This window comes from Elephantulus edwardii, unplaced genomic scaffold, assembly GCF_000299155.1.
Source record: "Elephantulus edwardii isolate Elephantulus edwardi_28Jun2011 unplaced genomic scaffold, EleEdw1.0 scaffold00176, whole genome shotgun sequence".
NCBI lineage: Eukaryota > Metazoa > Chordata > Mammalia > Macroscelidea > Macroscelididae > Elephantulus > Elephantulus edwardii.
In genome coordinates, this window is record NW_006399926.1 from 1,675,585 (window position 1) to 1,694,287 (window position 18,703).

The window sequence follows — 18,703 nt, forward strand, 5'->3', positions numbered from 1 at the left end:
AGGGTTTGCACTGACTGAAGTCAGAGGCTGATGCAACAGGTCCTCTTCTCCCCAGGGCCCAGTTCCTGTCCAGTCTGGGCACTGCCCAGGGTGATAGCATTGGTCCGGGTGTTGCTCTGTCTCTGCTTGGAAACCTTTGTGAAGATCTCTGAAAGGGAGAGGGTAGTGATCAGGCCATGAAAAACATCAGAGCCCACCTTGAGGCTCCCCCTACACCTCACACCCCTTTAGGAGCACTGAGGTGGCTACATTTGAAGGAGGTTTTGCTGAAAGGAACTGGAATTTAAGCACCTGGGTTCCTGCCGCTTACTTCAGTGAGTAAGCCTGAGGGGAGCAGGCAATGACACTAAGAGGGTCTGAGAAGGCTGGGGGTCCAGAGAAGGGCTGAGGAGTCAGCTGACTTAAGGGCTAGGGCCACGAGGTGGAATGTCATTTATTGTTATGTGCCATGGAGTCAGAACTGCCTCATAGCTGACCCTCCAGTGGGTTTTCAGAGGCAGTAAATCACACAGGTATTGACTGCCCATTTTTCTCCTGCAGAGCAGCTGGTGGGTTCGAACTGTGTGCCTTTGGATTGGTAGCTTGGTGTCTTACCTCTAAGCTCCCTTGATATGGAAAAGGGGTGCTAAATGAAGACAGATGCACTAACCTTTGAGGACAGTCTCAAAGGCCAGTTCAACATTGGTAGAGTCCAGAGCCGAGGTCTCCAGGAATAGCAGCCCATTGTTTTCTGACAGGAAGAGAAATGCACCATTAATTGAGGGGTACAAAAGCAATAATAATAATAATAGTGGTAGTAGTAGTAGTTCTTGGTACCGTGCTAAATTGCTTGTTTTATCCTTAAAACAACCTATAAAGCAGGTCTGATGAACACCTCTTTTTATCAAAGAAGAGCCTGAAACCCAGAAATACAGAGGGAATGTATAAGGAATTGCTGTGTGTCCACATCTAGTAAAGTAACCACAACAAGTTGTGAGGCCTTGTAACAGGACTGCAAAAATCTGTCCACTACCAAAATCTGTCCAAACCCCAGAAATCTCCTAAGCAAAGGGTGACTGAAGCGGGCCAAGTGGAACAACCCTCTACATTTGGGATCCCCGCACTTTGCAGGCTAGGGCTGTCTTAAAATCCACTATGAATGGTCCTTGAGACAATCTCAGGGCAATGGTGGGATGGAACAGAAGACACAGTACTTGGAGGGGAAATGCTGAGAGAACCTTGAGGGAGAGGAGAGGAAGGCAGAGGAACCTGGTAGAAGAAAACCAAGCTGGGCACATTGAGAATGGGCAGAGGCTGGAGGTGCTGGAGCTGGGCGTGTGAGGGGTAGGGAGGAAGAGAGAAGTGTGACTGGGTCAATGGCAGGCTCTCACCAGCAAACATGCGGGCCTCCTCAGTGGGCACCTCCCGAGCCTGGCTGAGGTCACTCTTGTTACCCACGAGCATGACGACAATGGTGGCCTCTGCGTGGTCGTAGAGCTCCTTTAGCCAGCGTTCCACCACTGCGTAGGTCTGGTGCTTGGTTAGGTCAAACACCAGGAGGGCCCCCACGGCACCACGATAGTACCTGGGCAGGGATGGGGGCAGAGAGGCAAGGTCAGGACCATGGACCCCAACTTCAGAACAGAGCCATCAAGTAAAAATGTTAGAGATCACCACCAGATGCTCTGCTGCAGAAGGGGGGGGACAGTCTCCTCCTGTACCAGTCAGATCCAGTTTGACGGTACACACACACACACACACACACACACACACACACACACACACACACACAAAGTTAGAGATCAGTGCATCAGAACTCAGGAAATATAGACAGTGTCCAGGGACTCAAATATCAGCAGAACAGCCCAAGGTTCTTGCACCTGTTGCTCAGAACATTCCAGGGACACTGTGCAGCCTCACCTCTCTGCTCTAAAGCCTCTGCTAGCTCGCCCTTTCCTTCATAGTTTCCTTGTTCTGATTTTAAACTAACTCATTGTTGTTGAGTAAGAGTCAGAGCTGACTCATAGCTGATCCTCCAGCAGGTTTTCAGAGGCTGGAAATCACATGAAAGGAAATTGCCCAACTTTCTCCTATGAAGTAGTTGGTGTATTCAAATACCTGTCATTAGGTTGACAATCCATCTCCCTACCCACTAGATCACCAGAACTTCTGATTTTAGCTCCTATGTTTCTTACCACTGATGGAGAAGAGATTGAGGTTGTTAACAATTTCATCTTGCTCAGATCCACAATTAATACTCTTGGCACCAGCAGTCAGGAAATCAAAAGACAATTTGCATTAGGAAAATCTGCTGTCAAGGACTTCTCCAGAGTACTAAAGAATGATGTCAGTCTAGAGACTAAGATGTACCAGATCCAGGTCATAGTCATTTCAATTAGCTGCTATGCATCCGAGAGCTGAACAGCAATTGAAGATGACAGAAGAATTGATGCATTTGAGTTGTGGTGCTGGAGAAGACTATTGAACTATGATTATTGAATATACTATGAATGCAAAGAGAAGAGGTCTGTCCTAGAGAGGGTGAAACAAGTTTGCTCCTTTGAGGCAAGGACTTTGAAACTGTCTCACATACTTTGGGAATGTTGCCAGGAGGGACCAGTTCTTGGAGAATGACATCATGCTTGGTAGGATGGAGTGTCAGAACAAAAGACGAAGACCCTGGATAAGATGAATTGACATAGTGACTCTGGCAATGGGGGGCAGGCATGTCAGAGACAGTGAGACTGGCTCAAGATAGGGCAGGGTTCAGAGCTATTGGTCATAAAGTCACTATGATTCATAGTTGACTCGATGGAACATAACAACAACATTTACCAATGCACCTGATTGAAGCCATGGTCTTTTTAGTTTCTCCCTATGTATCTAAAGTTGGACAATGAATAAGGATGACAGAAGAAGAATCAATGCCTTTGAGCTATGGTGTTGAAGAAGATTATTGAATATCGCATGGACTTCCAGAAGAACAAGCAAGTATATCTTGGCAAAAGTGCAACCATGGTGCTCCTTAGAGGCAAGGATAGTGAAACTTCACCTCACATACTTTAGACAAGATGTTAGGAGGGCCCAGTCCTTGGAAAAATATCATGCTGAGAAAGACGGACATTCAGAGAAAGACAGAGAAGCTCAACAAGACGGATGGACACAGTGACTGTAACAGTGGGCTCAGGTATATCAGAGAACGTGATAAGGATTACACAGGACACGGTAAGGTTCTGGCTAAATCAGCCTCCAGATGCCCCACCTTTGAGTTTTTCATTACAATGGCTCCCTGACCTACAATACCCTCTTCTTCCCTGTGACCAGCATCTTGTCTATTATTTTTTTAGAATTATTATTATTATTATTTTGTGCATGTACCGTCAAATCAGATCTGACTGGTACAGGAGGAGACTGTCCCTCCTTCTCCAGCAGAGCATCTGGTGGATTTGGACCGTGTTCCTCTGGGATTGCAGTGCAACTTCTTGCCACTAGGCCACCATAGCTCCCCCAGCATCTTGCCTTTTACTCTAGGACTTACTAAATATCTTTCCTATGCAGCAGCCTCTGACTTGACTATCTCAGGCATCCATATCCAGCCTTACAGTGGTGCTTGTCTAACTATTCCCATTTTATGGATGAAGTGAACTGAATGGTCAAATGACCAGTTCAAGAGTGTAATTGAAGCCCCTTGCTTCCTGACCCCCTAACGAAGTGTTAGCCCCTAGGACATACACTCAGGCAATCCTCCACACAATTTGGCCTGAAAGTGCAAATAGACAATATGTGGAACAGCAAGACGAAGTATCATATTCTTAGTTTAGTCATCATATCCAATACATCAAGAAGGTGATTGAGGCCAGACAAATTTGGGGTTCTGAGTAGTATTTTGAGTCTATTCATAAACTCAGGATGGGTAGACTTTGGTGTTTAGATGGAAGCAGTAATTATTCTATTGGTCTAGTATTTGAATTATACAGAATTGTTAAAAACAATTTCATTACACACACACATAAATATATATTGTATGAAAATGCAAATATTCTCAATATAAAAAAATCTAATAGCACTTGTACTCTTTATGTGTTATTGACATTGTTTCCAGTAGCTTCTTCACAATCTTTTTTTCTCTATAATAATTTACTATCTATTTCACCTAAGAAACACCTGTCCATCAATAATTTTAACCAATATTATATTTGTTTATCTATGGGGGTTGTATTTCTCCTAAGATTGGGACCTTTTACATGCCCCTAAATACATTATAGGAGCACTACTGGTTAATATTGGATTGTACATAATGTCCCCTGTAGCAGTATATAGTATATTGGGCTGCTAACTGAAAGGTTGACAGTTTAAACATATCTTGAGCTCTTTGGGAGAAAGATGGGACACTTGATAGAGGGTCACTATGAGTCTGGATCAACTTAATGGCAGTGAGTATATCCTTCATTAGACCTGTGTGGTCTTTACTTACTTTTACCTAATCTTAGATTCCTTAATAAGTTCTATCCCTTGAAAGTTGGGGGGGGGGGAAGACAATCTGGACGTGGTTTCAAGAGGCTTCATTTCCAGGGTGTCCTCTGAATTTTGTTGCTTTGTAAACTGGACCTGCCCTGTCAGCCCTCAGAGTTTATGGTTAAGACTGCAAAACACTGTGTGGAGGTGAGGGGGCGCTCTTGGCCCAAAGAGCCCAGTCTAGCTCCACCCAGCTCACACCTGCTTAAGCCTCCAGTTTATCTTGTTTAAACAGAGTAATCAGAGCTCCTTAACTCCTGGTGGCACTTGGAGGATTATAGAAAATGTCATACAGAAAGTGCCTCGTACTTTCCTGGGCACATTGTAAGTAGTGGCAATGATTTTCGTCTTCAGCTCTCATAGTTGGTAGCACTATATTCTGTCTCAGATGAACTCTTTGAGGGAGGTGGCTCACCCGGAATCTAGGGCGCGCACCCAGAAAGACACTGCTGAGTTTCCTCACCACCATCTTCTCCACATTCCTCCACCCGTGTTCCCTTATTTTCCCAGCACTCCCACCTCCCCCGGTCCCCCAGACCCAGGCTCACGCCGAGGTGATGGCTCGGTACCGCTCCAGGCCAGCCGTGTCCCAGATCTGAGCCTTGATAGCAGCTGTGCCCAGCATCACAGTGCGGGTGGAAAACTCAACCCCGATGGTGGTGCGGCTGTCGTGGCTGAACTCATTGCGCGTGAACCTGGATAGCAGATTGGTCTTCCCCACGCCTGACTCACCAATCAGGACCACTGAAGGGGTGGAAAGAGAAGGATTGAGCGTGGGGCAGAGCAGCCCAAACCCATCAGAGATTAGAGGGCCTGTCCATCAGGATAGGGAAGCAGGGCTCAGGAGTCGTGGTGAGGGCAAGGGTCAGGGCTGCATTCTGTAGGGTGCATTTATCCTGGGTAAAAGGGCCAGATTTTTGGAACAAGTTAAGGAGACAGACAGCATATTTGGTAAAGGTCAAATAAACAGGGAAATCTTCATGAGATTGATTGACACAGTTACAGCTACGGACTCAAACATGAAGGTGGCGTAGGACCTGACAACATTTTGTTCTGTTATCCATAAAGTCACCATGAGTCAGAGCTAACTGGAAGCCAGCTAATAACAACAAGGACAAGTGTCCTGGTCAATTGAGCCTTGGCTGCAGAGAGGCAGCCTGTGAACCTGATCACACAGCATTATCTGTGAGCTGTTTGTGAGTGTTCTGGGGCTGTGAGGAAGGTGATTTGGTGTGTGGGTGTGGACAGGGATGGTAGGAAGTCTGAGAGGTGTATGTTCTGGTGTAGAGTATAAAGAGGGGAAGTGAGAGGTTTGGTCTGTGCATTTCCTCAAGGAACAAAGATATCAACATAGATGTGGAAGAGCAGAAAGTTTGGCAGGTGACACATCTATGGGTGAATGGGAAGTGGGTACAGTCATGTGTATGTAAGAAGTTAGTGTCCTAATTGTCCCTGTAGTCAGGTATGGTCATAGAGCTTGGGGCTGGGAGTTGGACAGTTGAGCTTTGCAGTCCTGGCTCTGCTTTGTATCAACTCTGTGTGTTCCCTCAAAAGTTATCTGACTTGTCTTAGCCTATTTTTTTTTTTAAATTAAAAAATATGAGAATAACAATAGTAACTATCTAAAGGGTGGTTGCTATATGTAAATGGGATAGTGTCCAGGATACCGGAAGTGTACCAAACTGTTAACTTTTTTTTTAATGTTACTTTATTATTTTTTTATTTTGTGTGTGTGTACCGTCAAATCAGATCTGACTGGTACAGGAGGATATTGCGCCTCCTTCTCCGGCAGAGCGTCTGGTGGATTTGAACCATGTTCCTCTGGGATTGCAGTGCAGCTTCTTGCCACTAGGCCACCAGAGCTCCCCCCAAACTGTTAACTATTGTGATTGTTGCTGGTAATCCAGAACTCTGGCTTTGGATTTTCAGGGACAAAAGCCAGAAGGTTATGATGATCTTTTGGAACTGTAGGAAGTGTTTAGGCCTAACTTTACCAGCTTGGGGGCTGGGAGCAGACTATAGAGAGGAGGCCACCTTTCAGATTGGGAGACACACACACTGGGCTGTGATTCCAACTCAGTTTCTGATTAGTTATATTACCCCACACAAGTGGATCATCTTTTCTGGGTTTTCGCTTATCAAGGTTGCTTCCAACTTCAAAAATTCCTGTTTATATAGACTGAAAAGAGCTGGGAGCAGTAGGAGTATGTGTGAGTTAGAGGATGGACAGATATTTGAGGGGTATGTCCCTGCGTATGCCTGCCTGTCCCTTCCCTCCTGGGAATCTTATTCCCATCTCATCTCTCTTAGAGGGTGAACTCATAGCCATGACTTTAGGCTTTAAAGATGCTCACTCATATCAAGGGCTTTCAAGTCAGACAGAGTTAAGCACTGCCTTTGTACTTTGTGACATTTTATAATCTATTTATTCTTACTCTAAGTATCAGTTTCCTTATCCATCAAATGGAGTTACTAAGAAATGAAGTCACATACTCCTTAGAAGCAAGGATGGTGAGACTTCATCACAAATACTTTGGGCAGATTATTGGGGTGGGGTAATCCCTGGAAAAAGACATCATTCTTGGTAGAGGGTCAGTGAAAAAGAGGAAGCCCCTTAAGGGGATGGATTGGCACCATGGCTGCAAAAATTGGCTCAAATCATTAGCTAGGCAGTGATTGTGAGGATGGCAAAAGATGGGGAAGAGTTCCATTCTGTACAGAAGAGGTTATGAGCCAGCCAACTTGATGGCACCTAATAAAAACATTTACTGAATGCTTACTGTGTACCAGGCACACACACATAGCTTCCTCACAACTCCATGAGATAAGCACTATTATTCTCATCCCCATTTTTATAGAGGCCCTTGACAGGCAGGTTCAATGACTTGCCCAAGAAAACACAACTAGTGTGAAAGACACAGAGATGTGCCACTCACATTCACCTTCAAGGGCAATTTGCTGCTCAGATGCAGGGAGTGGCTCCTCCAGCATTTCCCTGCCTGGTGCAGATAGCCACCCCACCAAGGCCATGCCCATCTTGAGCAACCTGTGCCTAACTGGGCAGGGAGAGGCTAGGACAGGCAGGGCCACTCTGATGAGCAGTACTTTCTCCACAGCTCCCCACCCGCAATCTGGCTTTGTCAGTCCTGCTCTGCAGTTTGACTTCTTCCTCTGCCCAACCCTGTTTCTCCCCTACCCACTTCATTTGATGTGTATAATCCTAAAATAAAATTTGGGCACCCCAAACGTCTTCTTTGTGTCTGTTTCTGAACACACCAACTTGCAATCACTGTGAGTGACAGAATCAAGACCTGAAGTATTAGTGGGGCATCTGAGCACTATGTGTACTACCCCTCAAAACAAAAGGTAACTTTTCAGGACTGCTGCAGTGGCTAAAAGAGTGACTGAAGAGAACCCATCTGTGACTGTGCAGGACATAGCTGTAGTAGTCTGCTTCTATAAGATTTGTTATTGTTCTTTGCTGCAATACTAAAGGTGAGTGGTTTGAATCCATCAGATGCTCCACTGGAGAAGGAGGGGCAATTTCTTCCTGTGCTAATCAGATCCAATTTGATGGTACACAACAAGAAAAATGAAAAAAAGATGTGTTGTTTTGTGCCATTGAGTCAGAAGCTACTTGTAGCTGACTCTTCTCCAGTGAGTTTTCAGAGGCAGTTTAATCACATGTGAGGAGATTGCCCACCTTTTTCCTACAGAGGAGTTGGTGGATTCGAACTGCATGCCTTTGGAATAGCAGCACAGCTCCTTACCACTAGATCCTCTGAGTTCAAAACCCTACAGAGTACTTATATTTACCCTGTCCTATAAGGTCAAGATGAGTGAGAATCAACTCAAGGGCAATTGGTTTTAGAGTGCTTACATCTCTAGATGAGGCAAATGGTTGAGCATTGGACCACTAACTGATGACAGTTAAATCTATGCAGAGGCATCTAGAAAGAAAGGCCTGGCGATCTTCTGCTTCCAGAAGGTCACCACTTTGTAAATTTTATGGAATGCAGTTCTACTCTGAAACCCTTGGTGTTGCTATCAGTTTAATTGTTGCTTTAAAAATAGTGATTAATGAAACCATCCAAAACTCATTGCCACTGAGCTGATTCTGACTCACAACATGGGGTTTCCGAGGCTGTACGTTTATAGGAAGAGACAGCTCTTCTTTCTCCTGCAAAGCACATGGTGCATTCAGACTACTAGGCTACTGGCTAGCAGCACAACATATAATGTACTACACCACCAGGACTTCTCACTGAAACATATTCAACAACAAAAACAACAACAAACCACCAGTGCTGTGGAGTTAGTGCCCACTAATAGAAGCCTTGTGTGTAAAAGTAGAAAGTACTTTAAAAAAGAAAAGTACCTTGTAGAAAGTACTCTATGGGGTTTTAATAGTAAAGGCTTAATAGATAGGAGTTATTGGTACTATTATTGCTCCATACTATTGCTAACCCTTTTGCTGTCTCCCCTTCCCAGGAAAGGTGCTAGGAATGTAGGTTCCCCCAAGCCTAGGGCAGCTGAGAATCCTAGCTTGAGTGAGGGTGGGGCTGAAGCTAGGAGAGGCAGTAGGGTGGGGTGACTGAACAGGAATCAGAGGCCTGCCTGCTCACCTGGCCCTGAAGGAGGTGGGGGGGGGTTATGTCTAAGAGTGGGAGGGGAGGGGGAAATAAAGAGGTCAAACAGCAAAATAAAGCACACTTCCACGGACAGCCATGTTGAAACCCACGTCTAGGATCTAGGTCCAAGCAGTTTGCCAAGGAATACTAGGCAAGCAAGGTCACAGCCCTACAAGTCGTCTGGATTCTATCAAACCTGCTCCAGATTCATTCTCTCCTCCTATATCTCTACCTAGTCCTAGAAACATCACTTTCTTCCTTTTAAATTTGCTTGTTTTCCTCTCTTTTCAGAAGGGAGGTCCTGTCTGAAGTCTGACCTCTATCTCTGTGCTGCAGAGGCACACTGTTCCCAGGGATTTGGACTTCATTAGGAAGGGGCGGGGGAGCCTAACTCAACACTGTATCCGAATGGGCAACATCATTATTTACAACAGTAGAGCCCTGACACTTTGCCTTTGTAACTTGACCCTCTTCCACTCTGCACAGTTTCCTAATTATCCTGACAGAATAGTGAGCCCTGGGAATCCTAGTAAGAGCTACAAACTGAGAGGAGGCCTGTTTTGGTTTGGTTGCTCTCTTACTGAGCTTCTCTGTCTTCCTCTTTCCCCATGAACCCCAACTCACCCTTGAAGACAAAGTTATAATCCTCCTCGGTTCCATTCCCCATCTTGGTTCCGCATGGAGGGGTGTCTTTGTGGGCAGAGGTGATGGGTCTGTATGTTGGCTCAGTGCCCTCAGCCCTCGACTCTCAAGAGACCTGGACGTGCTCCTCTGCTCACTGGAGTTCAGGAGACTTCTGCGGCCAGAAAGTTTGAGGCCGACTCAAGGATGGGCAGGACCTTAGAGAAGTTCAGCCCTGGCAAGTGAAGGTGCAGTAAGGAAGCTGAGAGAACGGAAGCGGAGAACAGGAAGAGCCAGGAGGCTGGAGACCTGAGCCCCTGGTGGGTGGAGAGAAGATGACGTCAGACAGGTTAGACAGGTTGGGTGTCTGCTCTCAGCTTGGGCTGCTGAAAGCAGGAGACCAGGCGCAGGAGGTGGTCCTAGAGGAGCAGAGCCCTAGTAGGGAAATCAGAAAAGGGCTGAGTGCTCATTGCTGGACTCCTGAGACCTGTGACAAGTGGAGACAGGGCATCAAGGGCATTAGAAAATCCCTCCAGGAGCTGAAATCTACTTGGTCTCTTACTTTCCTTCAGAATAAAGTGTAAAGGGCCTCTGGGATAGGTGGGCTGGGAGCACCTGCTATTTGGGCTAAGGACAGAGTTGTAGGAGATACAGTAGACTCACTTCTGCTCCTCCCTGCAGTTTAGGGCCAGGGATGGACAGACAATATTTCTCAGCTAAATGGAGCCGGGACATACAGCCCAATGATTTCCTGGGATGGATCGCTCACTGTAGTGTTATAATCTGGGGAAGGAGACTAAGAGTAGAAATAAGTTGAATGGGGCAAAAAGTCCAATGTGGGGGGAAGATCTGGAGATTAAGACCTCTGAGATGCCTATTTCTGTGTTTCCTTTACTTCCTCCTCAGGACTTGAGGCCTCACAGCAAAAGCATGATGTCTGCAAAAAGGGCCTCAAGGACCACACATTCTAACTGAGGTGATGGATTATGATTAATTATGTATTATAACGCATAGATTTATCTTTATTTTTCAATGGATATTCTCTTGTTCTATTACCATCACACATTATAGCCTATCCTTTTTTGGGGGGAGGCATACAGAGCAAGTTTATTTGGTGAATGCTGCCGGCAAAGATTATCCAAGAGATTCAAGTTGGAAAAGGTGCTGTGACAGCCTAGGAGGCCTTCAGGGCTCCATACAGGCTCACACAGGAAAAGGTACAGGACTCTGAGGGCACAGGAAGTGCTGCCCTCAACCATTCAGCATCACACGGATGAGCTCTTCATAGTTGATACAATCATTGTTGTCCACCTGCTCTGCCACCAGCATCTCTACTTCTTCCTCTGTCATCTTCTCACCCAGTGTGACGAGGACATGCTGGATTTCAGCACCCATGACATGGCCATTCCTTTCCTTGTCAACCCCCCAAAGGCCTTAGGCATAGTACTCATAGGTATCCTGGTCCTTGTTCCTGGCCACAGTCTGCAGGATGGGCAGGAAGTGCTCAAAATCCAGAACCTACTTTCATTATTCTTAGGGTTTCCCAGGACCTTGAGCACCTCGGCATTGTGGGGTTCTGGCCAAGGTCCCTCATTGCAACCCCACACTGGCTATAAAGGATCTTTGCATCACTTGTTCGGTCACAGCTGAAGGCCTTCTTAAACTCTGCGGTCTGCGGTCTGGTCCTCAATGAAGTCACATACCTTGAGTGCCCAAGTATTGGGACCTTTTCCTGCAGTAATCCTTTTTTTCTTCTTTTTAAAAATATTAAGTGAGAGGGGCGGCCGGCGCCATGTCTGGCCGTGAAGGTGGTCAGAAGAAGCCCCTGAAACAGCCCAAGAAGCAGACCAAGGAGATGGACGAGGAAGATAAGGCTTTCAAGCAGAAACAAAAAGAACAGAAGAAACTCAAGGAGCTAAAAGCGAAGGTCGAGGGCAAAGGTCCCCTGGCCACGGGTGGAATTAAGAAATCTGGCAAAAAATAAGACTGAGGCAATGATGAACCTTACTTCCGTTCTTTTTTAAAACATCTGGATTCTCTGCTGTAACATCTTTTACCACCTGTAGTTAAAATGAAGTGTTGTCTTGGAGCCTGTTGTACATTTAAGAGGAAACTTTGTGAAACAGTGAAGAAGAAACCTTATGGTGGTCCATCTCCAGTTCTCATTCAGCCATTTCAATCTTAGCTGTCTGTGCAAAGTAAATGGAATCCAGAATCCTGTCAGAATCTTCATTCTTCATTATGCCCAGAATTCTGTACCACCTGGAATTAAACCAACTCATTTGAAATAAAAAAAAAAAAAATTAAGTGAAAGTCAAAACAGCAAGCAACAAATACTGGTGAGGTTGTGGAGAAACTGAAACCCTTATTCACTGTTGGTGGAAGTGTAAAATGGTGCAACCACTGTGGAAGGCAGTATGGGGCTTTCTCAAAAAGTTGCAAGTAGAGATACCATTTGACCCATTGAATTTCACTACTGGGAATATACCTCAAAGAGACCATAACTGACATCCAAGCAGATATATGCACACCTATGTTTATTGCGGCTTTGTTCACAATATCAAAGAGTTGGAAACAACCTAAGTGTCCATCAACAAATGAATGGATAGAGAAGCTGTGGTATATTCACACAATGGAATACTATGCTGCACTGAAAAACAAGGAACTCATGCAATATTATTCAAAATGGGTGACCTTGCACATTATGCTGAGTGAAGTATCTCAGTCACAAAAGGACAGATACTGCATGGTGCCACTGTTGTAAAACAGGACTGACATCGGGGTCGGGGTGGGGGGGCAGACCGAGAAAGATGGGTTCAATAATGTATACTGCATTGAAACAGATGAGGGAGAAAACTGTTTAAAAGGGATATGTGATTAGGTATTTTTGTCATAACAGGAGTCCGGAGTGAAGGCTGCATAATGGAGTGGACCAGGGGGGAGGGATTGTAAAACAATGAAATAATTTTTCTTTTACTGTTCCAAGAGGGTAGTGTATTGGGGGAGGGTTGGAAGGGGAGAAAAGTGCAACAATGAATGCATGAAAATCCAAAGTCTCTGTAAATTTTCATTGAAATTAATAAATTTTTTTTCAAAACCAAAAAATATTAAGTGAAACTTTTATGCACGAAACTCTGTTCCTATTTAACAATTTGTATGCCATTGGCTAAAATTTTTAGGATGTCTCTGCATTCTCCCTACTTCTGTTTGGTTTACATTGTGCTAGTTTTTACTGTTTCTTGCCTTCTCATCTTTGCTTTTGGGGTAAATGTTGACAATTTGACCTCATATAGTTCCTTGCCTGAAGGAGCACACATTGCTCACAAGTGATACTCTTTAGTTAAGACAATTTATGATTTGACTAAAGGGTAAACCATAGAAAAAACTTCAGTTCTAAGTTCAAAGGTTATCTTAGGAATCCCTCTAGACTTTTCTGATCCAGTAGATCTTTTTTTTTAAAATTTCATCTTTTACTTTTAAAAAAGTTATTAATTTTAATGAAAGTTTAGACAGGTCTTATCTTTTAAGGAACTCGAGTTTTGTTTTACATTCTTCTGCTGTTCTAGCCAAGATCTTCTATATGTTACTAGCCAAAATGGTTGATGATGTTAGTAGTTAGGTGTCATTTAGCTCTGTCTCAGGTTTGAAGAGGTTGTAGTTTGTCTGGGTTATTAGTCTTGTGAATTGAGTGATCTTTTGATTTCCACCAATCTCTTTTCCTCCATACAAGTAAAGACCAACAGTTAAATCTTAGATGACAGCTTGCATGCTTTCTAAGACTTCTCACGTTACTCACCAAACTTGAATGTAGAACATTAAGCCTATCTTTTTTTTCTTCATTATATTAATTCTTATTGTCAATTTTTCTTTTTAGAAAAATGTTCTCAAGATGTTTTTGTTATGTGCTGTCAAGCTGGCTATGACTCATAGTGACCCTATGAACAATGGCTCTGAACCTTGCCCTATCTTGTACCATCCTCACTATGTGGTAGCAAAGGAAGGGTGTATTGCCCCCTTATACAAGCTCTGGGTTATGTCCCCAACCTGAAAAGGCAGGACCTCATTGCTACCTTTAGCCTAAAATAAAGGGCGTTGAACTGCCAGGGTTTCAAATTCTCTGTCCAACAGGACCTTTCACCAGGCCCCTCCCAAGATTTTTCCAACCAGGCAGGTTTCCAACCAGGCCTGCTTTGAGTGTCATGTGCTGAGGTCACACCACTGAAGAAAAGGAAACAGAGGCATCACTGCCAAAAAGCAGTTGGTGTGGGGAGATCAGGGTGAAGGAGGGGATACAAATAAATCCCTGAAGAACATGAGGAATCCCATAAGCGATTCCTCCAGCCCAAGAAAGTAGCCAAGACACAAGACAAGAATTTCAGTTTATTCTTGAAAAAAACAAAAGCTAATCCTCCCACCACAGCCCAGGAAGGCTTTCCCAAGGGGCCTGCCCCTCCAAATGGTCATCTATATTCTCCGATCCCCTCTATACACATTATGATGCTGCGACTTGGGTGAGGGGCTCCTCCAGGTATTGCACCAAGGCCTGGGCCTGCAAAAGAGTGAGCAGGGATCAGTCTCCAACCTTCTGCCAGAGGTATCTGAGATGCAGGAGCTTTACAACCCCACCCCTATCCCCCATCCCCACCCCAAATGATCTGAACACCCAGCCGCGGCCTCAGTCTGCTCCCAGGAGTTAGACTACATCAGTCATGGCCTGTGGTGACATGAGAAAAGCACCGGAAAAGTAGAAGGGGTGGAAAGGTGGTGGTAATGAAGCATGAAGGCGGACCATGGTTGTGGAGATGGGCCCATACACACCTTGGCCTTGAGCATTCCGAAGCCCACAGTCTCCTTGGCATACATACAAAGCAGAAGATTGGCCACTCGGGTGATGGCCACTCGGCCCTCCTAGTAGGAGAAGGAATATGAAGGGATGTGACATTCGAGCTTGGCAACCACAGTCGCCTCCTTCCCCAAGAGCTCCATTAGCCCCAGAGGCACTGTATCTTTCTTCCATGTTCTGGGTACAGAAGGAGGTTCAGTTGAGGGGATTTGGCTCTAGCCCTGGACATGGGGTCCTGAGCCTCGGTTCTAGCCTCAATACAGCTATTTTTTAACCAAACTGCTCTAGTAAACTCATTTAATCATCCAGAAACTTGCTTTCCCTTCCTGTAATTCCTAAGGCATTCCAGTTGGTGGGAGTATCAATGCACAGAAGGGTGTTTGCATTTGCAAAGGGCTTTCCAAATGGGAGATGCTATTACTACAGACTCAATCCAAAGACACTATGAGGGACTTGGGAGAAAGAATCCAATTCATATTTTTTCTCCTTCTCTTAGCAATACTTTGTTATGTGCCATCGAGTCTCTTGTAACTCATAGTGACCCTTTGTACAACAGCGCTGAAATCTGTTCTATCTTGTGCCAACCTTATTGTTTCTGACACAACTGCCCTCATTACCCCAGTCACTGAATCAATCCATCTCACTGAGGGTCTTACTCTCTTGCCAAGCATGATGTCCCTCTCCAAGGACTAGTCCCTCCTTGCAACATGCCCAAAGTATGTCAGATGAAGCTTCAGAGTTCTTGTCTCCAATGAGCAGCCTTGTTTCACCCTCTTCAGGATGGATCTGTTTGTTCTTCTGGCAGTCCAAGGTATATTCAATACTTTTCTCTAGTACCACAGCTCAAAGACATCAGTTTTCTTTCTATCATCCCTTTTCATATCCTGACACATAGCAAGTAATGGCAAAGACTATGGCCTGGATTAGGCAGACCTTAGCCTTCAGGCTGATGGCGTTGCTCTTCAGTACTCTGGAGAGGTCCCTGACTGCAGCTTTCCCTATGCAATTCATCTTTTGATTTCCTGGATGTTAGTACCAAGACCGTTGATTGTGGAGCCAAGCAAACTAAAGCTGTTAGCAATCTCAGCCCCTTTTACCATCTATCATAATGCTGTCAATCAGCCAAGTGTTGAAAAATCTTTGTTTTCTTGTCCTTGACCTTCTGCAGCAAGTGCTTCAGATCCTCCTCAGTTTCAGCAAGCAGGGTTGTGTCATCTGCATAACACAGGTTGGTTGATGAATCTTCTTCCAATCCTGATGCTGCATTCCAGCATTACAGAGACCAGCCTCCCAAATGATCTGTTCTGCATACAGATTTAAAAGGTATGGAGATAGTACACATCCCTGGCATATACCCTTCCTGATTTTGAAGCAAGCAATGTTTCCTTTCTCTGTTCTGACAACTGCCTCCTGGTCCAAGTTTAGGTTTCTCATAAGCACAACCAAGTGTTCTGGAGTTCTCATTCTTTTCTGTGATTCATAGAGTCAAATGGCTTTGCCTAGTCAACGAAACACAGATAGACATTCCTCTGGTACTCCCTGCTTTCAGCCAAGATCCATCTAACATTAGCTATAATATCCCTAGTACCATGGCCTCTTCTAAACCCAGCCTGCATATCTGGCAGTTCTGTTGATGTGCTGCTGCATTTGTTCTTGGACAATTTTCAGCAGAATCTTTCTTCCATGTGATATTAATGATACTGTTCGATAATTTCCACACTCTGCTAGGTCACCTTTCTTTGAAATGGCAAATAGATCTCTTCTAGTCAGTTGGCCAGGTGGCTGTCTTCCAGATTTCTTGGCACAACTTGGTGAGTGCATCCAGGGCAGCGTCTGTTGAAATATGTCAATTGATATACCATCAATTCCTGGGACCTTATTTTTTTGCCTATTCTTTTAGAGTAGCTTGAACTTCTTCATTATCACAGGCTCTTGGTCATACACTGATGAAATTCTTCTGTGTCAGCCAATTCTTTTTTTGGTAAAGACTCTATATACTCCTTCCATCTTCTTTTAGTGCTTTCTGGATCATTTCATATTCTGCCCAAAGCATCCTTAAGTATTGCAACTTGAGGTGTGAATTTGTTCAATTCTTTTAGCATAAGAAATGGTGAGCAAGTTCACTTTGCAAGCTATTTATTTCACTTCAGGGTCAGGCTATCAATTAAAAAGTTAATCAATTAGCACTGGAGGGGAAAAGAGTGAGAGAAGAACACTGCATGTAGTAAAGAAGTACCACTTTAGAAAACTTTTCAGTGAGTGGATTTATTAGATGATGACACTTTTTTTTTTAATTTGGTTCAGAACCTTCAGTAGATACTCTGAGATGGAAGTCAAGTCCCTCTTTGGCCTCATATCCTACTACTCACTCATGTTCTTTCCACTTTGGTTCCACTGGGCTTGCTGTTCCTTGACCAAATATCATCCTGCCATAGAGCCTTTGCACTTGGTATTCTGTCAGAAATGTCTTTTTTCCCCAGATAACCATATGCCTTGCATCCCAACTTCCTTCAGATTTTCAATCAAATATTACCTTTTCAGTGAGACTGTCTCTGGTACATGTTCCTCATCCTATCTCCCTTCTCTGTTTATTTTACTCCAAAGCATTTTCACAACCTAACATACTTTATTTACTGGTTTTCTCAAAGCTGGGCTTTTTGTCTGTGCTATTCACTTCCAACACCCTAGTCTCAAGAACATAAAGAGATGAGTGAGACAATTCTTGATACCAAGGAGTTAATAATCTAATGGCTACTTCCCCTTTCTGGACTTCATTTCCTTTCTCTGTAAATGATAGATGAACCAGGGCCTGGAGGCTGTGACAATTTTCGAGTTTTGTGAATTAGTAAATTGAGGGTGGAAGCACTTTGTGTTTGCATTTCACTATATAATTTATGGCGCTGTGGTGGCCTACTGGTAAGGAACTGTACTGCCAACCCAAAAGCACATGGTTTGAATCCACCATCGGCTCCACAGGGGGTTTCTGCTTCTGAAAACCCACTGGAGCGTTAGGGAAGGTACATGTGTCTTATTGTTTCCACTTTGGAGAGCGTAAGAGATTTATCTAAGGTCCTACAAACTTAGTTAAGTGGCTTAATGACCAGAACCCCGGAGAGATTGCCTTCCTTACTGCCACGTGATGCTTATTACACTTGGTGTTGCTTATTATAAGTGCTGCTGCAGATTAACTCCTAAAATTCTTTTGGAGATCTTGCTATTACACCTCCAACTGTCTAAAATGGGAGTCGGGTAGTTCCCTGGGGATCCCCTTCGGGAGCAGAGGAAGTTAGGTTCCCCTTTCCATACCATACAATCCATGAGGATGAATTTGAGATTATCTTCGTTGAATGCTTGATTCCCGTTCCTGTCGTAGGCGGCCCAGATGTTACTGGCGATGGCTGCGGTGACCCTGGCGTCAGTGTCTCCGTAACCCGAATAGGCCAGCAGTGATCCCTCGTTATTCAGCAACCTAGCGAGGGTCGGGAGGGTTATCAATTTCTCAGAGCAGGAAAGAAAGAAAACGCCTGGGTTCCCATCCCAACTCCCGCAACTGGCGCCTCTAGGAAGCAAGAGGTTCGAGTTGAGTAAGTCCCAGAAAGTGCCCAGTATGCCAGTTGCCCTACTGCGGGGAAAAAGCGCCTCTCTGTTGGTTTTCCCAGTCACTGCCTATTTTCTTTTCAGCGATCCCTCCTCAAACCTTCTGAAAGCGGTGGGTTCCCCTCTCCCCTCAGGTCGTCCTACCGCACTCACAGGGTGCTCTGGACGCCTCCAGTGTTGGCCTGGCTTAGCACTTGGGTCAAAGCCTTAGGGCGCAGCATACCAGCAGCTCCTAAACTCAGGCTTTTGCACTTGGGATACCCAACGATGCCTCCAGCTGGCTTCAACCTGCCGCTTCCCGTAGACCAGCTGCCTTGCCCAGCAACGCCTTGGGAGTTGTAGTTTCCTTCCTGATTAGTGTGGATTTGCCTTAACTCGGCCCCGCCGCAGAGAGCTCTGGGAATTGTAGTTCTTTGTATTCTCGCGAAGCATCCTGGGAACTGTAGTTTGCTTTTCCAATTCGACCACGCGGTTAAGGGGGAAAAGAGCGGGAGTAAAAGGCCGGTGAAGTGCTAGG

General features: G+C 44.9%; 2 protein-coding genes across 3 annotated transcripts; both read right to left on the bottom strand.

Annotated features, from left to right (window-relative positions):
• Positions 1 to 20: 20 nt before the first annotated feature.
• RAB25 (RAB25, member RAS oncogene family) lies at positions 21 to 10,013 on the bottom strand. The gene is made up of 5 exons (XM_006895770.1): positions 9,750 to 10,013; positions 5,043 to 5,238; positions 1,371 to 1,564; positions 650 to 730; positions 21 to 148 (listed from the first exon to the last, which is right to left on the bottom strand). Exons 1-5 carry the CDS (start codon positions 9,790 to 9,792, stop codon positions 21 to 23), a joined length of 642 nt encoding a protein of 213 aa, XP_006895832.1. The 5' UTR covers positions 9,793 to 10,013.
• A 4,099-nt stretch (positions 10,014 to 14,112) lies between these two features.
• On the bottom strand, positions 14,113 to 18,431 carry LAMTOR2 (late endosomal/lysosomal adaptor, MAPK and MTOR activator 2). 2 transcript variants are annotated; one of them, XM_006895771.1, is made up of 4 exons: positions 18,340 to 18,431; positions 17,896 to 18,058; positions 14,565 to 14,654; positions 14,113 to 14,295 (listed from the first exon to the last, which is right to left on the bottom strand). In XM_006895771.1, exons 1-4 carry the CDS (start codon positions 18,405 to 18,407, stop codon positions 14,239 to 14,241), a joined length of 378 nt encoding a protein of 125 aa, XP_006895833.1. In that variant the 5' UTR covers positions 18,408 to 18,431; the 3' UTR covers positions 14,113 to 14,238. The 2 variants fall into 2 exon arrangements, with proteins under 2 accessions (XP_006895833.1, XP_006895834.1); XM_006895772.1 differs by lacking the exon at positions 14,565 to 14,654 and having other exon boundaries at positions 14,239 to 14,295; positions 18,340 to 18,407.
• Positions 18,432 to 18,703: the final 272 nt, after the last annotated feature.